The 12,672-nt window shown below is 47.5% G+C and overlaps 4 protein-coding genes across 4 annotated transcripts; 2 read left to right on the top strand and 2 right to left on the bottom strand.

Moving 5' to 3' along the window:
• The first annotated feature begins 315 nt into the window (after positions 1 to 315).
• Positions 316 to 2,145, top strand: F4817DRAFT_237769 (uncharacterized protein). Its single transcript, XM_049298991.1, has 4 exons — positions 316 to 319; positions 388 to 1,554; positions 1,615 to 1,714; positions 1,771 to 2,145. Exons 2-4 carry the CDS (start codon positions 742 to 744, stop codon positions 1,833 to 1,835), a joined length of 978 nt encoding a protein of 325 aa, XP_049162379.1. The 5' UTR covers positions 316 to 319; positions 388 to 741; the 3' UTR covers positions 1,836 to 2,145.
• Positions 2,146 to 3,404: 1,259 nt separating this feature from the next.
• On the bottom strand, positions 3,405 to 6,751 carry F4817DRAFT_312505 (uncharacterized protein; the record flags this gene model as incomplete). Its single annotated transcript, XM_049300136.1, has 4 exons — positions 3,405 to 4,244; positions 4,381 to 4,655; positions 4,708 to 6,521; positions 6,573 to 6,751. The coding sequence occupies 4 exons, from the start codon at positions 6,749 to 6,751 to the stop codon at positions 3,405 to 3,407; spliced, it is 3,108 nt and encodes a 1,035-aa protein (XP_049162378.1).
• Positions 6,752 to 9,932: 3,181 nt separating this feature from the next.
• F4817DRAFT_356538 (uncharacterized protein) lies at positions 9,933 to 11,195 on the top strand (the record flags this gene model as incomplete). Its single annotated transcript, XM_049305801.1, has 2 exons — positions 9,933 to 10,032; positions 10,330 to 11,195. The coding sequence occupies 2 exons, from the start codon at positions 9,933 to 9,935 to the stop codon at positions 11,193 to 11,195; spliced, it is 966 nt and encodes a 321-aa protein (XP_049162377.1).
• A 95-nt stretch (positions 11,196 to 11,290) lies between these two features.
• Positions 11,291 to 12,585, bottom strand: F4817DRAFT_326864 (histone-fold-containing protein). The gene is made up of 7 exons (XM_049301962.1): positions 12,356 to 12,585; positions 12,263 to 12,279; positions 12,172 to 12,203; positions 12,068 to 12,083; positions 11,854 to 11,941; positions 11,709 to 11,771; positions 11,291 to 11,634 (listed from the first exon to the last, which is right to left on the bottom strand). Exons 1-7 carry the CDS (start codon positions 12,413 to 12,415, stop codon positions 11,554 to 11,556), a joined length of 357 nt encoding a protein of 118 aa, XP_049162376.1. The 5' UTR covers positions 12,416 to 12,585; the 3' UTR covers positions 11,291 to 11,553.
• Positions 12,586 to 12,672: the final 87 nt, after the last annotated feature.

Raw genomic sequence — 12,672 nt, 5'->3', positions numbered from 1 at the left:
GGTGATGACACTTCCAGAAATACATAACAATTGTTCTAGATTTTATCATTGCTCTTTCCTTCCTTTTCTCCATAGGCTCATTTTCCAGCTCCGCATTGAACATTTCTCCCTCCCAGCCTTGTGGGGAATCGAACATTCTCGACCGACGCAGTTAAGAAATCAAGGAATCGACTTGGGACCGAATGAAAGTATCGTTGTATCTATCAATCATTTCGAGGCTAAGGTGAGCAATTTCGAGGGTGTATTTTTGACATGTTTGTTGGTGTCGAATTGAAATCGCCTCGGGGATAGTTTGCTTCGGATATCCTTCTCTTACTATGTAAGTTTCTACAGCTAGGACCATCTGATTCGAAACAGTGCTTATGCATTTGTCTTATGCATTTGCAGTAAAAGAAAGGCCCTCAAATTAGCCCAAGTAAAACTTAAAAAGGTATTGCATATGCGTGCGTTAGTGGCTAGGCTGAGGCTTGCTATTGTCGCCTTCAAACTCAAGCTGCCTCCGCTATTGGGCGCCAGCCTTAACTCTCAAGACCTCAAACTCCGGTATTCCTTCCCGTAGTTGGGCATAAACAGCATAAACACAAACAATACACAATACGACAAGGGTTAGATGTCGTTTAAGCTCATCCGGGTTTTCCCCATTGTGTAATACGGCATGGTCGTCATAGCCAACTTTAATTCTAGACTTTCTTTAATCTCGCCTATCCCATCCTATCCCTCGGCCCCCCTCACTCTTTTACAATGGCCGGGTGGGAGAGCCGCAAGAAACTTCATGAGTGGAGAATCATGCAATATCGAGGCCGTAATAAAGTCCTAAAGGCATCAAAGGATCCTATCGCACGAGCCCGGCTCTATGCCGAGATCCCGTCCCCGAAATCCGCAGGACTCCACATTTCAGAGTCGGATCGAATTTCGGCCTTGACGTCCCTTCCGGCATTTCTCTTCAACGGCCCCGCAGTAGATCCCGGACGATCCCAGATCACTAGTCAAGGGCATCACTCTTTCCTTGCCACTTTTCCCGCCGAGGTCCGGAATATTATGTACTACTACGCTATCGGCTACCCTACATGTCGAAGTCTATACGACTACTACTACGACCAGAAGGAAAAGGCTAAGTCTAAGATTGAGCTACGACCGCGCTCTGCTAACACCAAAGTATCGCGCCACTCCAAGATCATTCTTCGGACGCCTACCATCCTCCTTCTCTGCAGGCAGATAACAAGAGAAGCACTCAGCCTTCTGTGTTTCCAGCCCTTCGTCATCGACCGCATCCCGCCCTGGATCATGGGCAACTCATCACCCCTCTCCATAGTCAACTTCATCAGCAGAGCAACATTGCAAAATCTCCGATTCGTCCAAATCAAAATCTCGCTCGGTGATAGTAGTGAGTTCGGAAGCGGGAAGGTCTGGCTTAGGCTACTGGACGACATACTGGAAGCCTGGTCGGAACGCAATTCCCTCGTTCGATTAGAAGTCATGTTCAAGCTCTCGCATGTTACCAGGCATAACATGTGGATCTACGAACTGGACGATTACGAAAGGCTTGTGGACAAGGCAAGTGCCCCCGTGCCCCAGTAATGACAACATCTCTGACGTGGGCTTACGATTCTCTAGCTTAGTTACTTCGAGTTCAAACACGGATCAAAACCAGGCTTGATTCGTTGGGAACATTGGGTTATAGATTTCGACTATGCTTACCGAGTCGGGCATAGAAGTAAGTCGTAGAAATGATCACCCTTTACAGACTCGTAGGTAGCTAACTGATCGTAGATCCCTTGGTTCGAGTACATCCTGACCCATACATATGGCAAGGGAGCGTTATCGAATGGCTCTAAGCAAGTATCAGACGCTTAAAACTACGGCTATATAGCCCATAATGAAGTCCCTCGTTATCAAGAGGAATACGAACATCACGAAACGGGGTAAAGGCAAGAACGAGTGGATTTTACAGACATATCCGCACAACCATACGGCGTTTGGAAGGCATATACCCAGGTTACGATTTGGTTTTTACGGAGAGTTTTTCTCTTCTCCAAGTAATCTTATAATATTATCTCGATGAGATTCCATAATTAAGAATGATTTACTTTACACTACGCTGACGTATATGGTTTAATATTGATATTGGAGAACCTATGGAAATATCACAATACGTCTACTATAGGTCTAGCGGCTTAATCATATCGTAGAAAATGCTAAATTCTAACCCGGACCTTTTAAAGCCAGCTACCTACCTACAACCCAAAGTCGCATATTCCTGTGTAACGACCAACTTACCAACAGCACCCAGCTTCTCCTGTCCATCCATCTAAGAAAAGATCTCGTTCCTCCCGAGCGATCCCTCCAAGTCCCTACCCCTTCAGCCGCAGACCCTACGTAGGTAGATAGGTAGCCAAGACCACAACATCGCCAATAGCCTTTCATCCCCCGCAAGGAAACCCAGTCTTATCCCATCCCATCCCCATCCCGTCTCGTCCAACCCTGCCCCGCGCTCCTCGGACGACGCCGAGCGGGCATGTAACACTGCGCGTACACCGCACCCCTAACATACCGTTTCCGGTCCCCGAAGGAAGCGATCCCGCGTACGTAAGCCCTGTCTCCCCCCAACGCCATGGCCTGGGTTTCCCCGCTAGACGGCGTGTAATTGGGCGGTGCTGGGATTAAATATCTCCGGTCAGCCTTACGAAAGCAAAGCAAAGCATGGATTCCTAAAGGAAGCAAGCGCCTAGGTACCACATTCACCCCCCCCTCCCTCCCTCGCGATACTACCTAATCTGATCTGATAGCGGGACCGCCAGACCCTAACCCTATGAGGTAGGTATGCACCTCGCTTAGTAAGGGATGATTATGCCGTGCGCTGAGAGACTAAGGTGTGGCGTTTCCCCCCTAACCCCCTAACCCCTTATTCTGCTGAGCACAGCAACTGGGTCTAATCTCAATCCCGTTCGGACGCGTATTCCGAATAGTGCTACTATCTATAAAAAATTTGCGAAGGAATCAAGTTATTCATTGGCCTTTCGAATGTGTACATTTATTTCACACAGCAGTCAATATAACAGATATTGTGCAGAATAAACCAAACGCGCTACTTGGTTAAACATGGGCATTGTAGAGTATGAACTTCGTAATCGTGTATATCCAGCCCAGCTGTAATCACATCCTGCTGGTGTAGAGTGCCTTTTGGCCTAGATCTATCTTCTATATACGCAGTGGTATCTCTAAAAATCCTGTCCTAAAGCACCTAGCTAACGGCGAAAAAAAAGGTAACAAGCGTAGGGTTTAGGGGAGAAGGAAAACGACGAAGAGCCACCCAAATGGATCGTGAACCTGGACGCCTAACTAATGCAGAATCAAATGATAGATTTATTGCCTTTCATGTATCATCTCTCACGTCCTTGGTGTATCTACTCTGCTGGAGAGTACTTCTTTCTCTTACTGGGTCTCCGGCCTGTCTCGTCGCCAACGAAGTGATTCTTGTCGATTTGGTGCTGGCGTAGGTTATCCTGGCGGTTCTTGTATTGACTATTACATCCAGGGAAAGGGCATTTATAGATTACTGGCGGTCCAGTTGAATGCTGCATCTTCTTGTGCTTTGCCATACTGCCTTTGAACCACTGCGGGTCTCCCTTCGGGCGGTACCCACAGATGTCACAGGGGTCATTTGCTTCCACTTTCTGAGCCGAGGAGGATATCGGCTTCAGTGGTAGTTCGACGTGGGCCGGCGACAGAGGCTTCGGTCGAGTGGGAACAGTAATCGGCGGTGAGAAGCCAGTCGAAGTCGCAAACGAATTGTCGGGGGTCCCGGTGTGTGAGGTGGTTTCAGCGAAAGCTTCGGTGGCAATCGTCGGGGGTGGAACACTGGTACTAATGTCTTGAAGGTCGATGGGGCCAAGCTCCGGATTAAAATTCGGAGTACCAGTGAGCCCCGTTTGACTTTGCTGAGAAGGACCTGTGCCAAGATTCACGAGGAATTCCCCTTCAATACCAGTGGTGTTATCAAAAGGAAATGTATCGAGAAATTGGTCGTACGTTGATTCAGGTAGCTCTAATGAAAACCCGGTAGGATTTCCTTGAATATGTTGGGTGTTAGACGCAATTGTTTGAACAAGAGCTTCCACCAACGATATTCCCAGAGTCTGATATCTTGTTCTTGATTGGAGTCCCTGTTCAGAGTAAATCGGGTCACAAAGTCTCCTGACTCGTGGGATGAATTCGTTGAAGAGGTCGGAAGAGCCTAAAGAGTTCTGTCGTCCTTATTGTTAGCTAGTACACGAAGAGTAACTCGTGGCATATTTCGAGCTTTTTTATAACGAGAGCAACCATTCCGACTGGCTCGAGCCAATCCATCTGTCATTTTTATCTAGCATGAGGGAAACTTACTTTGCCGGCTTGTAACATCGCAAGTTCGAATTTGCGAATGGTGGTGATCTCCCCAACACGAACCTTTTGCCCAATTTCGCCGAGTCTTGGTAGTAGTATTTCAGAATGCCCGAATCCCGAACTTAAGCTTTGAATAATATAGTTGGCCGTTATTGAAAAAGGACTGTCGTCTAAAGAGCCTGGGTGGGTTTCCGCTACATGGGTGGAATAAAGGTGAGATGTGAAAACCTCATCTGATTTTGGCGGGCCATTGGTTATGACGGAATTTTCGAGGTCTATTGGTGCGGTTAGCGGGATTGTGTAGATAGCACCATAGATGTGACTTACCATCAAGGAAGTTCTGTCCTACGGCAACAAGAGGATCGGCTTCCAAATCGATCCTCGAGCCTGTTCGATACTCGGGTTCTTTACCCTTGGAACTTGACGATCCATCTGTACGGGCTCCTCTAAAGACATGCGATTGTTCCTCTAGTATCGGCTGCCAGATTGCTACTACGATCTGCATATAATATTCGCGATGGGTCGGCCCAAGGAAGCGTCGGTAAGTAAGAGCTTGTTGGTACAGTGCGTTACAACGAGTTGCAAGTTCGCTTTCGTGGATTACGAGGGAGAGGGCGTAAATAAGATGTATAAAGCAGATGTAATCAAACGGGTCTGTAGGATTACCTCCCTGCAGCATTCTCCTCAGGCTCGAGAGACCATTTAATGCCACGGCTTTTGGTGACTGTGTTTGAAGTTGCTCGACTAACGGATTTCCTTCGACGTGCGACAGTTTATACCTTGAAGATGCGATATGTTCCTGTAGGGCGTCCCATACTGACTCAACAAGGGTCCTAGTATCTAGGCTGCGATCTGATGGCTCGAGGAATCCGGACGGCATACTCGTGGGCTTGGTATTAGGTCCCGTAAACATCATATTGACGGAAGGCGAAAGCGAGATCTCTGTATTTACAGACTGTATCCATGAGTAGTTATCCTTAGGCTCAAAAGAGAACATCAACGGATCAGAGAGTCCACGGGGTATGGATAACAAATCATCACCTGGTAGTTCAGACATGTCGTCGACCATGTAGTCACACCTGTCGTGCGGGCATGGGGATGTGGGCTTTGCTGTATTTAAGATGTCTTCAGGCCGGGATGCTGGTAGAAAGTCACTTGGACTCAAAGGTGTTATTGGGGATGTCATCGCGGTATCAATACTTGAGCCCATGGTCCAGGCTCCAGAACTGTTTGAACCTGCGCTCCATGGAGTAACTGGTGAAATGTTATGCGAGCTTTTTGTTGATCGAAGCGATGAACTCGGAGAAAGGTGTTTCATACGGGGAACGTTCCTGTAACGGTCTATGTGAGTATCTAGGGCTAATGACGGTCGATTACCCCCTAGATTTGTATGTGTTAAATTAGGCGGAGGCATGGATCCGTCTTGATGAAGTTGTTGCGTTGAGTAGGGCGCTAAAGGCTCACTGTGCCTCGGAAGTATGGTTGTTTGGGAGGGTACTATAATCCCCGGTGTAGCATTATGCTGTTGATCTGGGGTCGTGGGGAAATCTACGGGTTGTGTGGCATAGTTGATAGGATCGAGTTCAGCTGTCGGCAGCATCTGTCTAGAGTCTAACTCATGTATTTCTGTACCATTTAGTTCTATCTGGGGATGAGGCTGGGGTCGCTGGTGCTGGGACTGGTCTTGGTACTGCTGACGCTGCAGCAGCTGTTGCCGTTCACTTTGCTCTTCTAGGTCGATTACGAGAGAATCGTAGCTGGGGGGAGGTACTGTAATATCTTCCTGGAAGTCAGAATGTGGTACCTTTCGTGTCTTATTGCCTATATTCGAGAAGAAGTTCCTGGCTATGTTGATAATACGTCTTCGTTTGGTCGGGTGGCCTACACAACACCGACATTTCCCATCGTTATATCGTTCGATTTTCATGCAGTCGTAGCATACGTATTCACCAGTTTTGAGGTGTTGGCATTTAGTCAGATGTCTTAGCATCGCTTCATGGTTGTCGAATCGCTCTCCGCACAAGAGGAGAGGACATTTTAGACGTTCGCTTGCTGCCATTCGAACCGATTTGTTTCGCTTGACGGCTGCCCATACGATAAATCTCTGTAATGCACATTCCTCCCCTGGAATCTCTCGAGTCCTTGAGAGGTTAGTATATTCAGAACCATGGTAATATCCCATCGCTACTCACGCGCATGGCGATGGTGCCTGTGGGTTAGATTCCGATCGCAGGCTCGAGTTCGACCGTCGCCTCGAGTCGAGAGAAGGGGATCGTACCGTGGCATCGTGCCCGACCGGCGGGTCTAAATCGAACAAAGCATCATCAATAGAGGCCGACTCAGTAGTGGCAAAGCTCTTTTTCGGATCCATTGCTGCAACAGAGGTCTGATCTATAGACTAACACTTGGACGGAATGAGAGAGGTCGGGGCCAAGCGGATCGCCACCGATCCATGACTTTATTTTGAAGGATCTAGAAAATTGTCTACTACCCTGAATATGACGATGTAGGACTTTTTGGTACTGGTGCAGGTGCAGCAGTACTTGTACCCTAGGACCAGCGGTAACGAAGACCGACTAATAAGAACAGATCTAGCCATTGGTGACCACTAGCAGGCTCCCTCAGGACCTCCCCTTGTATTTACTATCGGCAGTGCGTTTATCTTACCGTTCGCGGCTCACAGGGCTGCATGAGAGTGCAAGCGATGGAGTTGGGGTCCAAAATCCGACTCGGTGAAGTACGCAGGCAACAAGGCAGAATGGACCCCAAATTACGCCTTGTACTCAGATGCAAAAGCCAGCTGAGTGGGAATTGCTTGCTGACTGCAGGACTCGGGCGTGGCCCAATTAAAAGCACAGCGTGAAAAGACATAATTGCTTAAGGATAAAGCCAGAACGCGACGCTATTCGAGCTTGGAAGCTCTAATGCGAGTCGTTTCATCAAACCTCTCGGGTTTAGACGTATGGGTGCTTTAGTAAATATCGGGAGCTCCTTGGCAATTATCTTGATGAACGGGAAGAGTTCTCGAAAGGCAACCCAAGACCACGGAATCGTGGTAGCACAACCTACCGGGAAGCTATTGCGAATATTCTGCATTTCCGGGACATGAACTTGTGTTCTCAATCGGTTTAGGGTATCTCGGGGATCCCATGATCAATAGCTTTCGGCCATGCACGATGCCTCAGTTCCAGTTAGATAGGTGAGAAAACGGCAACCGAACTCAACATGAGCCATGTTTATTGCATCACTATAGGTATTCTAGAGGAGAACTAACGGATGCAGTGTCCGGGGGTGGCTTGATATGGTGAGATGGTGATCCATCACCGCCTTGTAGGGCTGGGAAAAGATGACAAAAGCGACATGGGGTTGACGGGGATAAGGAACATTTTAGGAACATTTTAGGAACATTTTAGGAACTTGTCGTGGAGCTTAGGCCATGCCCCGGACTTGTTTTGTTTCTTACGAGATATGTGGCGTGATGTGGCTAGTCAGTGGCTGAGACGGCTGATTCCGCAGCAGAAAGCCCTTCCTTCCAGAAGTCATGAAGGATCAGGTCCTTGAGAGGTAGGTACATATACCTAGGTAAGCATTGAGGACATAAGGTCTTGTTTACATAAGGGGTAGGTAGGACTTACAAGTTTTAGACCTACATCATTATGCAACTTCACTTGATCAGTAGAGATGGATATTAGCATAGCATAATATTGATATTTTATTGAAGAGTAAATTCCATAAGTGAGCATCGGCAAAGTTATTCGGTATCCGATAACTATATTTTAACTAACCTAGTGTATTATTGATACATTAGCTGATTCAATAGATGTATCCATATCCGATGCATCGTCACCTTTCAACTTCTCCTTTCCACGACAAACATACTTACTCGAATACTGGCCAATTCTATCCCGTCTTGATATATATAAACCTCGGGGTATTCACAAGCCACACGAAGAGAAGGATTTGGTGGCTTTAATATTGGAATTCCCGTCTCCTACATTATTGAAGTTATACTTACCGAGCCTTAATTCGGTCGTAGGTACGGATCCGTGGTCTTTATAGCGTAACCGAAAGGTCGGCTTCTTATGTTGCATCTTTTCTACGTCGCAATACCGAGCGCATATGCAAGCGGGTCCGTCTCATTTATTAGTAGGTATGCAGTCGTAGAGATGTGTGCCGTGTCATTGGACCTGTCTACTATGTATGTAGTATTCCCCGTCCGGCATCGACTAGTTTGCAACTCCAGTTGCGCAATTTTTTGTATTTTATAGAGGGCCGACCTTGCTGATCATGACGCATCTATTGGGGCTCTCACGGGGAAAATGGGGATTGTTGGTCTCGAGTTAATTCGCTACCAAATATTACGCGTTCAACGTTTCAAGAGACGCAACCCAAGTCTGACATCTGCTTCTCGTCTGGTCCCCCCGCGCTTTTTGTGCTGGGGTCAACCCGTTTCTTATCAATGGCTATCCTCTGAATGGATCTTGGCACTGCCCGATGAGAATCATGGGATTCACCATTCCACCCCACGAGGAAGAGCGAGTTTTGACAGCTCTCGTTGGCTTCAAATTTGAACGCCGGACACACCGGGGACGGCTAGACAGCCATTGATCTTCCCAACTAGCAAGGGACTCCCCATCATCCCCATCATCCCCATCTACGATCTGGAGTGTGATCGACAATATGTCTGAATGCTCCAAGTAGACGAGGGACCCTAAACTCAGCTAGGGGACTTAGGGGACTTAGGGGACTGAGTGGACATGGTATACGACAACGTGCCACACAACGAACCATCTTAAAACTTAGCTAGGGATGTTCTAGGCCCCTCTAGTTTCGTCAAGTTTTGTCTCAAAAGAGCTGTACTGCTGTATAACATGAGAAAACCCTCTCGCGACCCATGGCTCTGGTGCACTTTATCTCACGAGGACTGCCACCCAAGACGAACGATAATGGAATAGGCAGGATTTCGTGCTTGCGACAATCGATATAGTGGCGTCGTCTATAACTCCTATTCGACCATCTCATTCGCCTACTTAACTCTTATCAGATAACCACCGGGTGATCGACTGGTAACGAGCGTTCCCCGCGGGACGATGTCATCAGTGCAGCAGTCCTTATAGGGAAACGGAAACGGCTTTTGGTTTATCTGCGAAATATTTTGCGACAGCCCCAAACATATAAGCATTCCAGCCAATACTGCACCTCTTTGTCAATCATATTTCTTGTCGTTTCGTCTCTTCATTGTTTAATTCTCAAATCATCTCAACTTATCCGTAACCTATTATTTCTTGACATCGTCGATATTAATAACCCCAAATTACCTCCCCTCCACCTCGTCTTGGGCCCGTCGCTTATTAGAGCTTGTCGTCATTTGTTTTTATGTTTATTTTTTTCAGGGTCTAAGACCCTTGGAGTCCCAAGCAGCTGGTAATTAAAAACTACATTTTTAATTACTGTGCCAAAAAAATATTATTTGTTTATATTTACTCCCAAAGCAGGCCACAAAAATTTTTATTGTCCGCCTCAAAGCTGGGCTAACCACACACAACGTCGAGATGGCGCACGTGGCACGAGAGTTAGACCTGAATGCCTACTATGGGCCCGGCACCGTCATGGACAGAATGAATGCGGTGCCGGGCTTAAAGACTAGTACAGGTCAGTAGACGATAGTCTTTTCCTTTAAATACCCTCGATTGTATAATTGTCCTCGATGTTGGTTCCTTGCTGCTTCGTCTTCCGTTTGTCTCGAATTGAAAGTTCAATCTCCGCCGTCTCATTCCATGTTTTTTCATGAGTGACATGGTGTAACCTTCACCTTGCATCCGTAAGTCGCAAAGCATCGCATGGGTTGGACGAGGTTGGAAGCAAAACTCAATTATTCGGCTCGGGCGTAAGACAAGGAGAGTAGAGTTATTAGCATCGGCAAAGCTGATCAGCACCTTCGGCCAACAGCATTCTTCTTCTTCCTACGGGCGAATCTCGTCGTCAACCCTTCAGCAATATCAACCCCGGATATGGAGCCGGCACCGTCAAGTACGCTTCCGCCGCCTTCGCCGTCACTACTTGTGACAGTTGATCCGCCTACCAACCCAATACCGCAAGATCTACCCCCGCTATCTGTCGGCATTATAGACGGTGAAACCAACAAGCTAGATGCGCTGAATCTAGTAACGGACTCGATAGCCCAGCAGCGGCAGTCATCCTCGTACCATTTAATTTTCCACCCGTACTTACTAGCTATTCTAGCCGTGGGCCTCGGTATCGCTTATCAATACTCCTGGCGCATAAAACGGGACCTCGGTACGGCGCTGATGTTGCATTCCGGGGTGATCATGACTTATTTAATGACCATTCGGTATTTTACGGGCCAGTACATACAAGTAGCCGAGAGCGTGAAATGGAATTGGATGGTATCCGAGGATGGCGAGGAGGACACCGTCATCGGCGTGCGATTTGGGAATGATCTGATTGGTGCTCTGGTATTACGACTCGAGCCAAATCCGAGTCTAGCCGGGAAGAAGCGGAACCGAAATTCGATGCTTAAAGGTGGGAAGGGCGTGATCCGAGCCTGGACGGTCAAGTTGAAGTATCGACACAAGGGTGTCGGTTCCGATATGCTTCATGAAGCCGTTAAAGTGACGAGGGAAAGGTGCGGCAAGGACGCCGAGGTTGGATTCGCGAAGGAACACGCTAACAGCACTATGGTACTGCCCGAAGCTTTCAATGGGCCGTTTAGAAAAGAGGAACAAAGAGCCGCAAAGGCTTTAGAAAAAGTTTTGAACGAATGGGAAGGCAGTAAGCGAAGACGGAAACTATAGAGGATCGCAGGAACGGTCGGTTGGCGTTTGGCGGTTATCTGGTTACAATATACCCCCCGTTCGTTTAGAGTGTCTCAGTCTTATAGATAATCAATCGTTTCTTCTAGTTAGAGACTTTCTTTGAGACTTGAATTCTATGTTCCGAGTAACCGTGTACTGTCACATTCCATAACCTCTTAGTTGAGAGCTAATGTTCCAACTAGCTGCGTTCAAAGAGCAGGAATAAACTCAAGCCATAGCCATCCATACGCCAATAGTCCCGATCAGACCGTTAAAAAAGTCAATTTTATTCGTTCCTTCCACTATGTTGTATCTTAACTTGGACATGCCCCTGATACAAAAGCCAATCTTCAGAAGTTTACCGCTTTTTGGGTGGACCGCTGCTTACATCGTCGAAACCGTATATGGGCCGGCCTATTCGTTTCAAAGAATGTAAGACCTGCGATGAAAAAGGTTGAGGTCAATATCACAAGATGGCAGGGTACCTGATTTGGAAGATGACGAGTAACTCACATCGTTGATGGTGACCGTTTTCCTTTGACGGTATTCAGTGTATATCACGCAATCCCGTATGATCTGTCCTCGGACGCGGCGTTTAGTACAATGCAAGCAAGCAAACAAATCGGGGGTTACGTCACACGAATTATTGCATGCATACCTCTTCGAGCCTCGCTTTCAAGGCCACTCGCACTTCATCGTAGATCTGTGCTGATATCCGCTTGACACCACCTCTACGGGCTAGTCGTCTGCCATGAAATTAGAAAATTAGATTCAATTCATCATAAGGACGAATGCCGTAGGAGAAGTGTAGTAAGATGGAAGAATGAGACGGGAGTGGATTTGAGGCGTTTGGATGTGAGTTAGAGACGTACCTGATAGCGGGCTTGGCTGGAAATCGGATTACACGTTAGCGACCAGTTGACCGTTGACCGTTGACCATTGAATTGAACATTTCCCCGACGGATAAGCCACTTACTAATTCCCTGGATATTGTCGCGAAGTATCTTACTATGCGAAGGTTAGCCACGACAAAGCGCTCACTTGCTTATACGCATGGTCTAAAATACCGGTGCCGCTTGATCCCCTGCAAGCACAGCGAGTTAGCACGGCACGCACGTCCACGCCATCGCGTCTAAAAGATTAGAACTAGGGTAATTTACTCCCTTCCCGCCGAGGCCCTTTCCGCCTTTCCCTCCCCTAGTGATATCTTTGCCCGGCATACTAGATGGAAGTCAGAATGGCTGCACCGGGATTGAAATCGACGTAGAAATAGGAATGGCACGCGCTATGGCTATGTGAGTTACGAGTTACGGCGCGTGAGACAATACATGTAGGATGTGGAGTTGGGCGTGGGGAAAACCAACCGACAACCGTAAGGATATTTTGAATCTTAGCGCTGAAGCTGTACGTATCGATAAGACGCTGCTGCCTTCCACTATATGTACATTGTAGCTGTTGCCTCAACCATCGCCTTAAA

Source organism: Daldinia loculata (genome assembly GCF_022478755.1).
Source record: "Daldinia loculata strain CBS 113971 unplaced genomic scaffold F4817scaffold_6, whole genome shotgun sequence".
In the NCBI taxonomy this organism is placed as follows: Eukaryota; Fungi; Ascomycota; class Sordariomycetes; order Xylariales; family Hypoxylaceae; genus Daldinia; species Daldinia loculata.
Note: the sequence above shows the minus strand (reverse complement) of the source record. Positions and strands in the feature narration are given on the sequence as shown.

Coding starts and splice junctions, on each gene's coding strand:
- F4817DRAFT_237769 (XM_049298991.1), top strand. CDS start 742: ATGGCCGGGTGGGAGAGCCGCAAGAAACTTCATGAGTGGAGAATCATG. Junction 1,555..1,614: donor ACGAAAGGCTTGTGGACAAG/GCAAGTGCCCCC, acceptor ACGATTCTCTAG/CTTAGTTACTTCGAGTTCAA. Junction 1,715..1,770: donor TTACCGAGTCGGGCATAGAA/GTAAGTCGTAGA, acceptor AACTGATCGTAG/ATCCCTTGGTTCGAGTACAT.
- F4817DRAFT_326864 (XM_049301962.1), bottom strand. CDS start 12,415: ATGCCGGGCAAAGATATCACTAGGGGAGGGAAAGGCGGAAAGGGCCTC. Junction 11,772..11,853: donor TGAAAGCGAGGCTCGAAGAG/GTATGCATGCAA, acceptor GTCCGAGGACAG/ATCATACGGGATTGCGTGAT. Junction 11,635..11,708: donor AAACGGTCACCATCAACGAT/GTGAGTTACTCG, acceptor TTTTCATCGCAG/GTCTTACATTCTTTGAAACG.